At 42.1% G+C, this 17,206-nt stretch overlaps 3 protein-coding genes across 3 annotated transcripts; 2 read left to right on the forward strand and 1 right to left on the reverse strand.

Moving 5' to 3' along the window:
* Positions 1-2,802: 2,802 nt before the first annotated feature.
* LOC118416175 lies at positions 2,803-4,769 on the forward strand. Its single transcript, XM_035821255.1, has 4 exons — positions 2,803-3,019; positions 3,347-3,492; positions 3,882-4,056; positions 4,655-4,769. The coding sequence occupies exons 1-4, from the start codon at positions 2,826-2,828 to the stop codon at positions 4,767-4,769; spliced, it is 630 nt and encodes a 209-aa protein (XP_035677148.1). The 5' UTR covers positions 2,803-2,825.
* Positions 4,770-5,150: 381 nt separating this feature from the next.
* On the forward strand, positions 5,151-8,230 carry LOC118416750. Its single transcript, XM_035821980.1, has 4 exons — positions 5,151-5,335; positions 5,715-6,099; positions 6,574-6,738; positions 7,298-8,230. The coding sequence occupies exons 1-4, from the start codon at positions 5,175-5,177 to the stop codon at positions 7,427-7,429; spliced, it is 843 nt and encodes a 280-aa protein (XP_035677873.1). The 5' UTR covers positions 5,151-5,174; the 3' UTR covers positions 7,430-8,230.
* A 995-nt stretch (positions 8,231-9,225) lies between these two features.
* Positions 9,226-16,399, reverse strand: LOC118416634 (probable ATP-dependent RNA helicase DHX58). The gene is made up of 9 exons (XM_035821794.1): positions 16,120-16,399; positions 12,543-14,733; positions 11,914-12,167; positions 11,430-11,603; positions 10,891-11,071; positions 10,378-10,501; positions 9,937-10,168; positions 9,642-9,712; positions 9,226-9,397 (listed from the first exon to the last, which is right to left on the reverse strand). The coding sequence occupies exons 2-9, from the start codon at positions 14,297-14,299 to the stop codon at positions 9,275-9,277; spliced, it is 2,916 nt and encodes a 971-aa protein (XP_035677687.1). The 5' UTR covers positions 14,300-14,733; positions 16,120-16,399; the 3' UTR covers positions 9,226-9,274.
* Positions 16,400-17,206: the final 807 nt, after the last annotated feature.

Consider the following 17,206-nt stretch of genomic DNA (forward strand, 5'->3'; position numbering starts at 1 on the left):
TTGAAACCGAAGACAATCCTATCTAAATGCTGTGCCTATCCACATCTTCAGAGCATCTCTTGCCAGCAGAAGAAGAATTTCAAGTCATGAAGTGAAAACGACTTATATTCTTCTGGTAACTATACATATTACCTTTCCTTTACGTAAACGAAAAACTACTGAACAAGTAAGCTAGAAGAAAAATGTAACAAGGAGGTAAAGATGAATGATGAATTTTAAATGTCTTGAGGTAATAATTCAATGTTTTCCAAGCCTTTAATATGCGAATAAGCAAATGCCATATACTGACTAGGTTGCCTCCTGGTGTACAAAAGTATTTGATCACAATATTACACACATCTGTTGACAACAGAGTTGCAAATATGAGAGATATGGAGTATTCGGTTCAGTAGCCTGGCAGACATGCGGAAGATGTATCATTCCAATTAAAAAGTTGTTCCTGATCATGTAAGAATCCATGTTTTTATGCTTTATATGGTCCTTGGCTGAAGGACTTACTTTTATCTAGAGAACATGTATACTTCAGTACATTTCGTACAGTTGCCTGGATCATAAGTCATCCTGTCTTTGTGGGCACCTAAGTCAGCAGAGGAAATATCTTTGATGTAACCTTACACCAATTCTTCATGTGGAAACAACTCATTAAACTGCAAGGAATTGTACATTGTGTGTTTTAAGATTATTTTCTGTGTCTAAATATTTTACTACATTACTCATGTTTCTTGTAGTCAAAGAGGTTAAACTATTACCTATAACTTAGTTTTGTTAAGAAAGTGATCGAGGGGAACTGGCTTTAATACCTAACATGACCTTACATGTACCTTTAAACCTTTAAGTTGCACCTAGCACCTGTCCATTTCAAGGAGGTTCAACCTCCTTGCCCATTCCTATTCTGCCTCTTTCTTTGACGCAATAAAATTCATGACATACAACGGTAAAAATGAGTGTAGTCATATCAAATCAGTTGCCGTCAATGTCCATCATCACTGCAGATCTGTAGAACCTCCGACAGCTGACTCTTCACATGTTAAGGCAGTGACGATTACAACACGTGTCTGTGGGGACACCTGGCGACCAACGTAGCTCGTGCAGTAACATTGGTATTTTATTTGCTGCAGTAATAGCATTGGCTGCTAGGAAGCGCTTTTGAACCGTTGAACATTTGACCATATTATGCCAAGCTTAAACTTTGCCAAGATGGAGGTGTATTACACACCAGTTATAACTCATAACTTGCTCAGTACTACAAGGCTCACACGGGGGATTAGGCATTTGACCAATTTAGATATATCGTTGAAGAAACTAATGATAAACGAAATAAATTTCGTGTGCGCGCATGAATTTTCACAGAAAGTAATGTCAGTTTGTTACATCATCTCCTGAAACATGCAAAAGCCATGCCAACCCTCTGGTAGCAAAAATCCCCTGGCAAAACATTTTCGCTATAATATATTTCCAGCGTAGTCAGTTTGCTAGAGACTACACGTCACATACCCTCAGAGAGCCTAATTTGACGCTCCCTAGACTTAAAGTGGCCAACCACAAATCTAGCGTTATCTACCAAAGGAGCGGCTTTTATTCCCGAAACTAGGCTTTTCGCAAATGTTAAAAAAGAGGAATTCTCGTAAGGGGTTAACAAAGTCTGAAATAAATTTATTTGTAGTAAGTTATACTTCATGTTACGGCTACCAAAGACATTGTTCTTATGGAAGAAAATCCGCGCCAATAATGTATTTTTTCCATTTCTCTAAGCGATGAAACTATAACGCTATTGAAAATTTTAAGCGATTTTCCTTACGATTCAGCTCTGTGTAACTGACATATGTTAAGATATCAGGAGTCAAGACATACGTCCGTTTGTCCAAAATCCACTCTAGTTCTGGCGGCTGGTGGCATATGCGCATGGTGTAACTCACGGGCCAATGACATGTGGTTCTACACGTGCCTTATGATGAAATACTCTGTTCAAATACAAAATTTGAATGTGTCAGTATGCAGTTTTTACCATCGAGCATTGTATCCGAGCACTGTTATATACAATCCAAATGTCATTTCCGGGGATGGCAAACAAACGGGGTTTGAACCGAACCTGCATCATATTTGCGTTTATCTTCAGAGGCTATAGCTAATGTCCCATATGCTGACTGATAATGTTAAAGTATGCCCCGATTATATACTATAACTAGAAGGAAGGCTTTTCATTTGGGAGTAAACATTAGATGAAATTGAGCGTTTTGTTAACTGTACTGGCAACTAACACCTTGGACGTTTATCACAAATGGACGAGTAAATCGTTCACACACTGTTAGTACAACTACAAATGTACCCGCACAACATATGTCTCATTAACCACTGTTGCAAACATGTGAATACGGCATAAGCGGATACTACTGTCAATAATTGTACTGGATTAGGCTGGAGATAAAAGTAGTATCACAGGACGAGGCTAGGTTAAAGCAAATGTTTGCTATTTCAATAACCACCAGATGCAGACTCTCTCACACCGGTCATCCGTACTCTGCGATATGTTTGAGTAAAAAAGTATATTTTCATGGCAAAATCGTTAATAAAATCATGAAATTCATTCGTACATCTTCATTTCACAATTGGTATTTGCTATCAAATTCAAGAGGCTTGAACAAGAAATTGTTGTGTTCCCAACCATTAGCCTTATTGTTATCTAATATCAACAAGCAAATGACTGACTAATATGTATCGTTTATGCAAAATAGGCAGGAGTATTGCATAATGATTAAGCTATAAATAGCACGTATCGGTCTCGTCTTCGCCGAATTAGCCTTCTGTTCTCCATTAGTCCTGTAACGATGAAGCTCCCCTCCCCAGCCCTGGTGCTCCTCCTGTGCGGCCTGCCCCACGCCCTGGGGACGTCCTGCAAACTGCTCCGGCCCACCAACACGGACGGGACGGAGGTCGGCCTCATCATCGTGCCTGGAGCCTACATCAAAGGCACGGCCTACCAGCCACTGGCGCAGACCATCCAGGACCTCTCCCCACACAAGTGAGTACGCTCTAGCAGTAACATATGTTCTCTTTTATTTGTTAACGTTATACCCCTGTCACATTTGGCGAGCTTGAAATCGATCGGACGACGATTCTGCGGCAATCGCCCGAGCCTCGCTTATAATAATAACTTTATTACACAACAATTGTACAAGGTACAAAGTATGGCTAAATATGTGACAGGGACAGTTTTCAGGTGAAAATACGCACAACCCATTGTCGATCTTAAATATGGCCGATCTTCCATCGATACGCCCGAAGATCATGGATAATGTGACAGGGGTATTAACAAACTAACAAAATCATCCCCTCCCTCACCCCGTAGGCTGTGGGTCGGTTTGACGGACGGGTACGTGACAGATCTGCCCAACCCGCTGGAACTGTCGTCCGCCATCCAGTCTTGTAAACAGGCCATGGTGCAGGGTGGGATGAAAACAGACGTCTTCTTCATCGGCGCCCATTCGCTTGGAGGTACATTTGTATAACATATTTGATATCAGTCAGGTTTTCTGTCAGGGGAGGTAAGTACAGTCGACACCAGTGATTTTCAATGCAGCGCTGAGAAGCGATATTGTTCGACTGCCCAGTGTCACTTGTGTACAATAAGGTAGCGCTGGTGAACGTTTGGTTTTGAACTCTGAAAATAATGTACGGTTAGATGATGAAAGAAAGTCGGGTGTTGAGAAAACGGATGAAAGAGATGACAAAGAATTTGAGTTATTGACTGAATGCTTATTAGTGCCTTTGAATCAGTAATACTAGGAAGTTTTCCCTGTAAAGTCTCATTAGTAAAGTTTTGAAGCCTAAGTGTATTTTTAGGTGAGCGCGGTTTAATTTTAAGTCGATATATTTCCCCGCAGGTACCTTCCTGCAGATGTACCTGTCTGACAACCCCCGCCAGGCGAAGGGGATGCTGCTGTGGGGGTCCTACCTGACCAACTCCTACCCCATGGCTACCTTCTCCGTACCCGTCCTCACTCTGAACGGGGATCTAGACGGTCTGGTCAGACTGGGTTACTCCTGGAAAAAGTACAGGTCAGTGACCCTAACTAAAAGCGACATTAGACAAAACGACCCCGTGCAACAATGGAGTCCTCAGGCACAACGAGCTAGCTCATTGGCTGGTCACTTGATTGAATCAGTCAGGTACACCTGGGAGACCTAACAATGCCAGGTGGCTAAAAGTGACTGTCGCATTAGTCCGCCGGGGTAGCTGGATAATCACATCAATTGTGCAGATTTGTCTAAAGATAAAAAAAATGTACATTTTTGCTCAAAGAATTGCATAAATGTCCAAATTAGTGATGTTCATTATTAGCATATGCCGAAAATGTGAATGAGTTCCTATGGGCGTTATTATAAGCTTCTCCATTCCATAGATAAGGTATTTTGTTTTAATACCAGAGCATAGACGCCCAAAATATACATGTTTGGTCTTGAAATGGCAAAAAACCGAGGTGCCTCCGCAGCTATACGTGATTAGAAAACATTCAACTATTCAAATTTCACAATATTCCATCTATGACGGCGGACAATACCTAATCCCTCCCTGTATTGTCAAATTGTGTCAAAGTCATGTTCTCAAATTGACCGTTTGCTTCCCTGCCACACGTCCCACCCTATTCACTCACAGGGAGTTCGTTGCAATAGACGCGAACTTCTCCAGCCCCGCTGTGTACCAGAAACCGGTAGTTGTTGTGCCTGGACTTAACCACGGACACGTGAGTACGACCGATATATTGCATTAATTCGTGGGGGCCATTACTGAGTAAATACTATTAACGTTATATAAAGTATGATATAAAAGACATCAAACAACACAAGACGTAAAGAGGATGAAGTCCTGCGCATTATTTGTGAAAGCTCCTTGGTATATATTTCTATTTTTCGTTTCCACAAACAGTCCTGCCGGGCCCCGATTTGGAAATGTGACGTTAGCCTAAACAGTGCCTACCTAAGGGTGCTGCACTAGAGATCTCTCAAACACTATCAGTCTGTTTTCAATGTGAAAGATGGATACATGTTACTGGAACCCACAGATTTTACACCTATTGCTTTCGCCATATATCTAAGCCACGAAATACCTATTCCTTGTGGAACTATGACAGTCTGAGATGTCTTCACGCCCTTGACTCCAGATCGCGTCCGGAGCCATGCCGTCCAACGTGCTGAACATGGACCTGCCAGCCGAGATGACCATGGAGCAGGCGCACAGACTGATAGCCAACTCCTCTGTAAACTTCATGGTAGCCAACAGTCCCAACAACACCGCATTCAGACAGATGGAGGCGGTTAAACAGCTACGGACTCAAATGTAAACAATACCGTTACTTTAGTATAAGACCCAAGTTCACTGATCTTCCGATTGTATCAAATCTTAAGTCCGTGTGTCTCAAGCCCTGCATCTCCAGAGTCAATCACAAGTGTGCTTAGCTTGGAAAACACCTCAATCTCGATCTTCTCAACTCTAAAGTGCCTTTACTCCCGCATAACTTATTCCGATTTGGCCGCTTTGTCATCTTCGTTCCCGGAAGGAATATGGCACAATATGCTTTGCCTCGTCGTTCCTCTTCACCTCTGCTGCAAATCCGCTTGGTCTCCGCCTTTCTGCCCTCATGAAAGCAAGTCCGGAGAAATTAACTTCAGCGCTCTGATTATCCATTGACGTTATTTGTGTTCTCTTTTGGGTACAGGAATGTCACAGGCAGGATCCTGGCTCCTTTCGACATCGTCTCCGCACTTGACTTTGACGGCCAGACGTCTCCCTGGGTCACCACCGCTCAGGAGAGCATCATCGGAGCCCCGGCCGAGCTGCAGAACAAGCTCACTGTCAAGACGGAAGTCATGGACAACATCCTAGATCTGGGGGACCACAAACCGTTCGTCGAGAAGGACGGCGACATGGTTACTGTCCAGACCTACACCAAGTTCGACTATCCGCTGAACCCCATCGACAACTCGGAGCCGTACGTCTCCACAAACATGTTGTCCACTAAGATGAAGAGGCAGTCTGCGGTTACCAAGGAGCTGGGACCGGGACACTACAACAGTCCCATCACGTGTAAGGACTTGAACCAGGTGCGTGTGTGTTCTTCAGACAGTGACGACCAAAGTGAACGTGTCTTAAAAGGACTTTAATAGCCACTCTCAAAAAGTACGAACAAACCAATCACCGTAATATTACAAAGTTTCCAGATGTCTTCTCAAATATTATTAAAGGACAGAACATACTTTTCACTGCAACACATAGCCCCCACCAGGCCTATTCTTATAAGGGTATGGACTGTAGAATTCGGCAAAAAAAGGAATAATAGGGCAGGACATTCAGTCCGTGATAGCCAACCCTATCACAGATGTGAGTCTAGTTAGTCACTAGACTAGTCAACCACACACTTTGTAGGATGATTAACGAACTGATGTAACGTTACGTTTGCCAAATAGCGATAACTCAAGCGTCTGGATATGGTTTGGGAAACGGTCAAACGTTTCAGATAACATCCGTTATTGTTTGTCAGTGATCATGACACTGACGTGATGTCCTTTTGTTTCCAGATGGCTTTCCAGATTGCCTCCACCGCCGCGTCCACCGTTGCCATGGCCAGGTATCAGCAGAAAGGTCACCAGCTGACGTTCGCTGATGACGAGATGAAGAGTACGGGAAGTGGCTGGCTGTCGGGAGCGCTTACGTTCGAGGACCAGGGCGATGGAACGGTTAAGGTGGGTGTTGCTCAGTATAAAATATTTTCAGTACACTGAATTACTTCCACAGGTTGGTAAGTCATCTGAAAATAAAATAAAAGTTCTTTTTCTCGCAGCCACACTTTACTCTCTTGGCAGAGTTCAATATGCCTTAATGAGGAAGATAACAAGTCTTCAAAGTGAAAAGAATTGGTTGTAAGAAAAACTACAATTTCAGATGTTCTCAACAGCTGTAGCTTTTATTGTCAGTAATCACAACAAAATGCAGTCAAACCTGTATATACACAAGAACCACCTGGCCAATGTGAGCACTGATTGGTGATATGATAGTTTTACCATTTACACAAGCAAAAGAAGTCTATTTAGTGACCACCTGTTAACATGACAAGATTTTATCAGTCCGTAGTGGTCTTCTGGGGCAGTTTTTTTTCAGATTCAATGCATCTGAAAAGCTGTAGAAAGGGAGAGCTATATATTTTGTCAGTCCTTAGTGGTCTTTTTGGGCAGCTTTTTTTCTCAGATTCAATGCATCTACCACAAAGCGAGAGCTATAACGTATCGTACCAATGCCCTACAGGTGACTAGCCCTGCCCTGGTGACCAGTCTGGACGCGTGGTTCGGGTTTGACGGGATGCACTACTGCAAGCTGCTCTCTCCGTTCCGTGCTCTGGAGTACATCTACACCGACAGCCTTCGCCATGTATCATAATGCCTCGTTCACATACAAACATAAACATTGTACTGTTGCTGTCAGGAAAGTCGTAAACTTCATTTCATTTGATAATAACCAGGGTAGAAATCAAAATTGAAATACTATCCTCTTCACATTTTAACATCCCCATTTCCTTCCTACTATCCCTACTTTTCTCCCAACCACCTCTTGTTTTTTCTCCCCAAAGTCAAACTGTGCACCTTGTGTGATAATACATCCCCTTTTCATGCCCCTTCCCTCATTAGCATACGTACTCATTTGCATAACTCCTCTGATTGGTTATCCTCCAAAATTGAGTTAATTGACCACCTGTCTGTGGCACGCAGGGACAGGTGTAGTGCTAGCGCTGTGATTAGTAAAAATGATTTTTGTTCGGCTATTGGTGAGAAGAAACACAGTTTGACTACATATAACGTTACTTCTCTGCACCAATTTGTTGAATATCAATGGTAGTACTATCGCATGACTGCATTCTGTTCATGTCAAGTTTGTACCCACCTTTTCATGATTTCCTTCAGATTTAACGTTAACGTTACTCTTTTAGCACATCTGGAGTAATAATGTCAAACATTGTGAAATTATATTTACATCTCAATTTATATGTTTGTATGAGCTTCATTGAGCTGCTACATGAAAAGTCATTGCTCAATAAGGAAGAAAAACCTGCTATGTTCTTATATTGATACCAGTTTATTCCTCTCCGCTGTTGTTTCCTTTCTTAATGTTATCAAAATAACATCAAAGCATAGAGAAAAGATTAAATACATTTTGAAGATATAGCAGAACCTTTAAGTAAAACTACAAGAATCAGTGTGTTTTTCTTTCTTTGAAAACACACGTTGCATAGTTGGAATTCATCCTTTCCATTTGAAGTGATTTGTCAATCATAGTACAGCAATTTACTGTAGTAGCATATTCTGTTAAACAAATCTATCAAAGCCATTTATAGCAACAGCAAAAGGCTTTGCACAATAATTACAATGAGTTCATAAATTCCATAAATTGACATTATATAGAGTACCATTTGTCCACTACTTTACAACATTGACTTTAAAAACATTTTTGCCTCCAAATTCTGATTTCAGAATAAAAACATTAGATGATGTGCATGCAATGCCTATGCTATAGACTAAAAGCTTTGCTGCTAAAATCATGACATTCCCATATAAATCCTTATTTGATGTTTAACATCTCTTGTTACTGTTAGTCAGCATTTTAGAATTCTATCATTTAGCCTAATTGTACCAGATAGGGGTACTAATAAAAGATTCCAATTCCAATTTATCTACCATGCAATATTTCTCAAATACCTTTAGCAAATGTTTTGGGCAATATTTTTAAAACAACATATAGATCATGTACATGCATCATGTATATTCAACAACATATACCCAAAACTAAGTACATGTACTTAGACATTAGCCAGATGAAAGGATTGAATAGTATTTGGATGGTTTCAGTATCCTCATCTTACAATTTACATGTACTTGGAAGCATGTCAATAAATCATACCTACTTTAAGCATAGATACATGATTTAGTAATCATATAGCCAGTGGAGCACCCAAGTAAAGCTACAGAGAGCAGCAACAGTGCCCAAAAATTGCACAAAGTGAAAACCCCATTAAGTCATTTTGCAATTTTTTCGTCACAACCCTCCTTTCTTCATCCCTAGACATATTATGTGTAATAAAATAGACAATACAATTTTCATGCAGCATTGTATCAACTCGCTGTCACCACCTTTTCCAGGTATCGTCAAGAACCTTTTAAGGTTTAAAAAGTTATCCCAACGCCCTCTTCTGTCCTTAAATCAATGATGAGATGTCCTTCAGATGCTGTTTTATTCATAGAGTTCCTCAGTGATGTCAAAAGGAGCCTTGGACAACTTGGCGATACCCCTGAGCTCTCCATCACCAAAGTCAAACAGGAAGCTCTTCACATTCATCCCATAGGCAGTCTCCTCCTGGAATGGGAAACAAATCGGTCAATTTCTCTCTGTTCAGATTTAGCATATACCTTTGATCATTTTGCAAACTTAAAGGTATCTCTTATAAATTGATTCTTTCTTATGACATTTTAGGAGTAGCAATGACCATCCCTTAATTTCCTTTCCTTCTTGAAGTATTAGAACCAGGAATGTAAACCATTTTCCAACTACTTTGCAAAATTGGTGCCAGAAGGCAGCCCCAGAATGAAGCAGAACTTACCTGGCCTTTCTTGTACTTGATGATTGGACCATACTGGTTTCTGCAGGTTGGGTTGCCGCAGAAGAGAAGACCTATTGCATGAAAAGAATCCTTTTGTTTGAAATTTGAAACCTTTATACAATTCAACCAGCATACAAAAATTGATTTGATGATGAGACAAACTAAAAACTGCTATGTGGTCATGAAGACATAGTTTGATGAAGGTCTGTGTACATTTCCTGAATAGCGACAATATGTTTTAAAGTTAGATCAGATTAAATGAAATGAACAGAATCAAAGTCTTCATTTGACTTACCAATATTGTCTGTTGTCCGATACACTTGCGGTTTCTTGCATACTATTTCACATTTGTCAGGAAGGGAGGGTTCCCTACAAATGTAGTTGGAGCCCTTATGTACAATGTGAGTGCCATCACAGACAGCACGGTTACATTGTCTGCAGTACACCTTCACATCTTTGGCTTCAAATAGGCTTCTTCTGGTGGACTTGTTCTTCTGCTTTACTTTCCAATTTTCCAATTGCTTAGCCTGTGGAAAAATTGTATTTGATAGTTGCAATGAAATCATATCAATATAACATGTACGCGATGTGACCGCTAGTTGTTTTTAAAAACAGGGCACTTAGGAACATCAAGTTGACTGATGGTGCAATATTTTGAAAACAACTGCAAAAAATGGGGAAAAAATGCACAACAGTTTCAAATAACTTCAACTTAGGGCAGTAAGCTTTGAAGTACCTGTTCTGCCTTGACTCTGGAGTCAAAGTCCACCTGAGTTAGTTGGTCCATCTCGTTAAGTGCCTCTATCATGAATGCCTCCTTTTCCTGGTTCTCTAGTTCTCTCCTTTCATTGGTGGAACCACTGCATTCGGTACAGAAGTCTTTAGTATGTTTGTTTTTCTTAACTTGTTTTTGTATTATGATGATATAAATGTACAGTCAAACCTGTACCTGTACCTGTACAGGAGAACCTGAGCAGTGTGACCGCCTATCGGTTTCCCTTTGGATAATTTTCCCAATGGGCACAAACATTAAGAATCATGTTGATAATGAGCACCTGGCCTTAAAAATTTTTTTAGCAGTCCCCTCAGTGTTCTTCTTGGACAGGTTTGACTGTACTTGAGGTTTTGAACACAAATTGTTAACAAAACTGTTACAAGGGTGTTTCAATTAATTATCACTAATCACTGAATTGGCTTTAGTTTTAGTATTTCTGATTTGACATTTGATAGGTGATTTTGTTCCACTTACGCAGTTACCAGGAGGTAGCACTCTGCGTCCTTTGCGCGTGCCCTGCCTCGGGCCTGCACAGACCCAATCTCGTTGGACACAAAGTCATAGCGGATGACAAAGTTACACTTTGGCATGTCCAAACCCTCTTGGGCTACGTCAGTGGCAACTAGCAGATTGCAGCCATCCTCAGATGAAAGTCCTAAGAAAGAGATTTAAAAAAGCATTATACAATAGTCCTATTTTTTACTTTTAGGACATGGAGAGGACATCCAAAAATTATACAGTAGAAGATCAGACTAATCATATAATCAAGTCAGTTCAAGAAGCATTGAAGTAGCTAGATAAAGTGCAATAGACTATCTGATGTCATCAATTTGGACTATCAAATAGACTGAAAACAAAAGACACTTCTCCAGCAAATAAACTGTTGTAGCACTGTCAAATGTCCCTTTTCATTTACTTATGTTCACTTCTTGCCCTGATTATTCAATAAGCAAAGTACAAAAAAAAACACAACAAATCCAATGCACCAAATGGAAAGATAGATGTCACCTTACCCTTCCTAAAACTCTTCAACACTGCCATCTGCTGGGCATCAGTGATGGCCTTATCCTCTAGCTTGCCCTGCCCCACGAGGCGCTTGGCACGCATCTTCCCCTGTAGCACATCCTGTTCCTCCACATACTGGACAATAGCCTCGGTCTCCCTGCGCTGCTGTGTTAGCACAATACCTGTAGGAGCAAGCCGGCTAAAATCAAATTTTGCTTTTTGAATTAGGGAACATCACATTTATATCAAAATTGTACCAAGATGATATTATATACATTGATTATAGATAGGACATTTATGAAATGACAAGTTTTTTTCTGTGGTCAAACATTCATATTGACTAGTTCAGTTCAATAGCAAATTAAAGCAGCTAACAGTACTCTGCACTCTAATGTAATATCTTGAAGAGCTTGGAGTCTAAAATCAAATCAGAAATTTTTGGCTTTGAAAACATGTTCTAAAATATATTCATGACATTAAGACCAAACTAACCATAGGATTCTGGCTCATTGAACTTCTGGATGAGCAGACTCCTGAGTTGCTGCAGCATGGGGTTGGGGAACTGGGTTTCCTCCTCCTCTGCATACACACAAAGTTCCTCTCTGATCTGGTCAAACTGCTGGTAGCAGAACTTGTCTATTGGCAGTTTGGGAGGCCCCTTCAGTTCTGCACGGGACTGGTACATCTTCTCATCCAGGAAGGCGATCGCATCCGCAGCCCGCAGTTTGGTGAACAGCCTCAGTGCCCTGGAGAAGGAAATAGAGGGAAACATATGATAACATATAGTACATGTTTTCCGACAAAATGATAAAAGAAATCTACATAACAATAGTTGCCTTTAAAATCTGATCAGTGATCACCTATTCTATCTTGTATTAAATCTATCAATCTGCATATATTGGGTACGATATTCCATGCTTTGAAAAATCACAATGCTGTAACATCTAGCATACACATACATGTACAAAATGGCAACACTACATATCAAACGATGGAAATGAGAATAACTTTCAAAGTTTCAGACATGTCTGTTTTAGCATAACCCATGGAATATTTTTGAGAGGAGATACCTTAATACATTAGAGATGATAAAATTAGCAAAGTTTAAGTATATACCTCACCTGTTAAAGTCAAAGAGGTACTGGGCCACGATCAATTCGTTTCTCATGGTCTTAGCTTCAGCCTCCTTTACCCTCTCCACTATCCAGTTCTCACACTGTTGGGTGCCACGGTCGTACGGACAGGTGTCTGGGAACACCTTACTCTCCAGCCTCTGCATCAGGCTGTCCAGCGCCGTGCTGAACGGGTCGTGTGGCTTGCGAGGCTGCCCCGACAGAATGTGTATGGCATCTGGGGTGAACACGTGCCTTCTCAGTTCATCTTTGTTCTCCTTCACGTGGTCAACGCGAGAAGCGTCGAGGCTGGCGGACAGCTCGATCAGGTGCTGTAGAGCATTCCCCGACCCGCCCACACCAAGGGATGCTGTCAAGCCGATAACCTGGGGTAAACTCTTCTGGTGGGGATTGGCCAGTGCAAGCTCAGCCTTCTTCAGGAGATAGTAGCGCATGATCTGGTTGTACGGATGGTCGAGTGTTGTGTGATGACATTCGTCAAGGATGAGCTGATCGAGGTCAGTGAGATCGAGACTTCCTGCCTTCAGCGAGTTGACCACAATCTGTGCAGTCAGCATCACTATGTCTCTTTTCTTCAGTGTTTCACTGAGCTCTTCGGTGTCTCCGATTTCTTGAACAACGCCCAGAGGGAAGAGCATCTCAAACTGGTCCTTCTGCTGCTTGGTGAGGTTTCTGATGGGCACGATGAACAAGGCCTTGAAGGGGAGATCTTTTCTCTTTGCCTCACTCCAGGCTCTCTCGGCTACTAATGCACTGACCAGGGTCTTACCGCTGCCTGTAGCACAGGTGATGATGGCATTCTTCCCCAGGAGAGCAGATCTGGCCAACTCCTTCTGGTATTCTCTCAATGCTACTTTTCCAGAATACTGTCCTTCCGGCATGTCTTCTTGTGCCACATCTTGTTGGATTGGACTTGCTCTCCTAGCAGTATCAGAGTGAGGAGAAGATGTGGGCCTTACTTTGGGTCTGACTGCTGGGCCTGTCTCCAGTTCTTCAGGCTTGGTGGGCGAGTCAACTTCCAGGTCTTCTGACTTGCCACTGCTGAGGATAGGAGATTGGCCAATGTTGGTACTGATGCTGCTTGGGCTCTGGTAAGTGATATTGTGGACTGTCCTATACCCCTGGGGAGATGCAGCTTCATTGACATCCTGTAGGTTGCTCGGGGAATCTTCTACTACATCTTCATCTAGGTGTCGACTAGGGGAAGACTTGGTGGGGGTGCTGCTTTTGTTGTTGTTAGAGTGTTGTTGTGGTGGTGTTCTTAGCAGTATTCCAGCCTGTTTTGGTGAGGTCATGGCTTGTCCCTGTTCCCACTGTTTGTTCACCTCCATCAGGTACTGATCGTCTCCTTCATTTGGCGCTGCCCCCTGGTGGATTCTAGCAGGAGCTGCAGATACCTGTGCTGCCTGGAGCTGTTGCTGTAACTCCATGTGACTGGTGGTCTTGTCCATGCTGCCTACTGTGTCTGGAAGGTGGTGCTGATCTAACTGCTCTTGAATCTCTGCTACACTTGTCATCTTTTCTTCATTCTGGATCTCTTCCTGTTCATGCTTCATCCTGTGTAAAGCATTTGTAGCATCGTGAGCATGCTGATGGAGCTCGGTTAATGTGGGGGCTTTGTCAAGACTACCCACGGTGTCAGGGCTATGGAACTGTTTGGGAGATGTGGGGATACCAGGTGTACCTACAGGCTTGCTTCTTGGGGTTTCAGCAGTAAGCTCCCACTGCTGTCTCATTTCCTGCATGGTTGTCTGCTTACCTTCCTCTTGCGACTGCGCTTCCCCATGGCATCGGGGATGCTTTGGAGGGGTTTGGTAAGATGCAGGAAAGTTGGGAGCACACTTTGGGATGGTGCTGTCTGGTGGAGTGGGAGGGCTGGCAGTGAGACCATGATGTGGGGCACTCCTTCCTGGGGCTGACAGGCCGGTATTTTGTTGAGGACTCGGTGGCGAATCAGCATGCTGGGGTGATGATATTGGTGGCAGTGCTACAGGTGGGACATTTCCTAGATTTTGGAAAGGTGCCAATTTCTGACCAGCAGCATTTGGGGCATTACGATTTGTTGTGAGGTTTGCCGAAGCTTGTTGTGTTTGCTGTCCTGTTGAAGCATCAGGAACCTGTTGAAACTGGTTTGCTGAGGAGGGCTGAACTGGTGGTGTTTGCTGTTGTATGTTTTGCTCTGTTACAATAGAGAATAAAAGTTAGTTGGGTCTGCCTAAACACCTCAAATGACCTCAAACAACCTCAAATTGCTTTAATATGTAATGCACATGATAATGAAGCAATGACATTGTGCGGCACTCTGGATACATTGTTTATGCATCTATGAATAATAAAAACGCAGTGGATACATTGTTTATGCATTTATGAATATAATAAAAATGCAGCAAGTCTGAAGTATTTACCAGTTATTTGGAGATAATGTCAGTCGGTTTCAAGATCAAAGCCATTTGAGAAAAAAACACTTAGCTTACAAGCATTTTAAATTGACAATTACAATGAATTGTGCTATGCTATATCTAAATGTATGAGCCAATAGCATCCACAGTTTATTGTACTGTCATCTGTGGGCTGAAGAACTTGTATCGAGAACTATCCCATGAAGACTTCTTACACAGATGATCTAACATGGCGACGACCAAAGTTAGTCTTTCTCTCCTAGGCCCACTTTTTGTAACATTTACCAGTTTGCTGACTTAAAACATGACCAAGCCAGAAATTCTTTTAAAATTCATTCATGTCATTTGTTTATAAACCAAAGATTATCTTTACAAACTTTTGTAAGGTTTGAAAAAATGTGATACTATTTTATCTCTCTGCTTTATTGGCAAAATAATAACAAAATAAATTTACGCACTATTACCGCATAGTTCAAGCCTATAACTACGCACACACACACAAACACACACACATGCTCCCCAGCAGACACAGGCAAGTGCAATCAGATAAACACACATGCACACAAGCAGACACACAGGTCCACAGACACATAAACACATACATGTAGGCACAAACACATGATCATACACACATAGGTACACACACAGAAATAGTAGAGCAGTACCATGGCACACTGTTTGTATATATACACACATGTTAACACACACACACGCATATCGTACATACATAACTCACATAGATAAATAGATTTTAAAAATTGGTTACTGTACACAAATCAATATTTCATCCAGGGGACAGCTGTATGCATTAACTTTGGTGACGATTTTATTCAGCACTGTGGATAAAAACCAACATGACTCATTTGTGCAAAATGAGACAATTATCATTCATCCGCAGTTACTGCACCCCGTGTTAGATTTTAAAACACACATGAACATAATTTTACACTTGGAAACATGGAAAAGATGCACCAGATCAAAAAAGGACTCATCCGATATCCCCATACTAGGCCATAGGTCCTCATACTGAACTTACAGGGTTTTTTTGGGGGTGGGGTGGGGGGGGGGTTGGGGTGGGCAGATCATGTCTTGCTGTTTTAAGGGAATTCTGACATGACGTCGTTACACTCTGTTTACCATAGTAATCTTACCTAGATAAAGCTTACCATTTCGCAGCGTTGTGAGTAGAGTCAAGAGGTCTTGGCGACCTATTCCCTCCTTTTCGCCCAGAAGGACTTCAAGGAAGCTGAAGTCAGTTTCTGTAATCCTGCCCACTTTGTTGAGCTCTGTGAATAGCTTTAGCGGCTTGTCAATATGTTCCTTTGCTGAGGCAGTGATTATGCCAGTACACAGAAACTTCAGCTCTTCCAACTCGTCGTTTCCAAGTTCTTTGGCAATTTTATACAAAATCCTGTACAGCCGTAGCGGCCCATTTTGGCCAGTGTCCGCCATCTTGCTCCTGGTTTCGGGAGACTACCCGAGGGGGATTCCCCGCACTAGGGAAAGTCCAGAATGATGTAATTGACAGCATGAAATTTCAATCGCCCAATTTCACGCGTTGTCACTCTACACACCACTGGATCGGTGTACAGAAATTTTCATCGTCGCACAGCACAAAATTGAAAATCTAACTAGTTTAATGTCAATACAGTGGACTTTGCTATAACCTCATTGATCAACCGCACTTTGACTTTGAGTGTAACGTTAGGGTCTTTAAAAGCCCTCCCCCATCCCATTCTAAACTATTTTTCCATTTAACAGTTCCCATTTGCTGGCATACACACCCTGTGCCTGACTCGAACATTTGTTTTCGAAAAACAGTTAGCAAATTTCATGGATAGACGATCTAAGTTTAATAGATGTGGCGTGTAATGTGTGCACCAAACCCCCATACATGCTCCTTGGACTGTGATGTGGGTCATACGAAAGTTCGCGACCTACAGGCACTAGCGTATTAACTAGCCTTGGGTTTTGGGGCAGCACGTATTTCGATATATTTTGGGAGGAGATGCATTTACACGCATTACACGGTCGATTAACTCTAGGGCGCGGGCGGACCAGCTTGGGTTAATTATCACCGCTATAGCTAGGAGTTAGCGAATCCTCGCGAGTTTTTTAAAACGCTCTTCTAGGGTGTAGGAAATACACGATTGTGTAATCCAGACCTTTGACACATGTCACACGGTAAAATCGTTATTCAAGCGACCGTGGCAGGAGTGTCGTGTGTAAGTTTAAGAGCTTCTGTTAGTGTTA

The sequence above is a fragment of the Branchiostoma floridae genome, chromosome 5, assembly GCF_000003815.2.
Source record: "Branchiostoma floridae strain S238N-H82 chromosome 5, Bfl_VNyyK, whole genome shotgun sequence".
NCBI lineage: Eukaryota > Metazoa > Chordata > Leptocardii > Amphioxiformes > Branchiostomatidae > Branchiostoma > Branchiostoma floridae.

Bases quoted from the DNA above. Each gene is read 5' to 3' on its own strand.
- LOC118416175 (XM_035821255.1), top strand. From the start codon at position 2,826: ATGAAGCTCCCCTCCCCAGCCCTGGTGCTCCTCCTGTGCGGCCTGCCC. The intron at 3,493-3,881 runs GTACATTTGTAT...ATTTCCCCGCAG, and splicing joins CGGCGCCCATTCGCTTGGAG to GTACCTTCCTGCAGATGTAC. The intron at 4,057-4,654 runs GTCAGTGACCCT...ATTCACTCACAG, and splicing joins TACTCCTGGAAAAAGTACAG to GGAGTTCGTTGCAATAGACG.
- LOC118416750 (XM_035821980.1), top strand. From the start codon at position 5,175: ATGCCGTCCAACGTGCTGAACATGGACCTGCCAGCCGAGATGACCATG. The intron at 5,336-5,714 runs GTAAACAATACC...TTTTGGGTACAG, and splicing joins AAACAGCTACGGACTCAAAT to GAATGTCACAGGCAGGATCC. The intron at 6,739-7,297 runs GTGGGTGTTGCT...AATGCCCTACAG, and splicing joins AGGGCGATGGAACGGTTAAG to GTGACTAGCCCTGCCCTGGT.
- LOC118416634 (XM_035821794.1), bottom strand. From the start codon at position 14,299: ATGCAGGAAATGAGACAGCAGTGGGAGCTTACTGCTGAAACCCCAAGA. The intron at 11,604-11,913 runs GTTAGTTTGGTC...TTGCTCCTACAG, and splicing joins CAATGAGCCAGAATCCTATG to GTATTGTGCTAACACAGCAG. The intron at 11,072-11,429 runs GTAAGGTGACAT...TCTCTTTCTTAG, and splicing joins GTTGAAGAGTTTTAGGAAGG to GACTTTCATCTGAGGATGGC.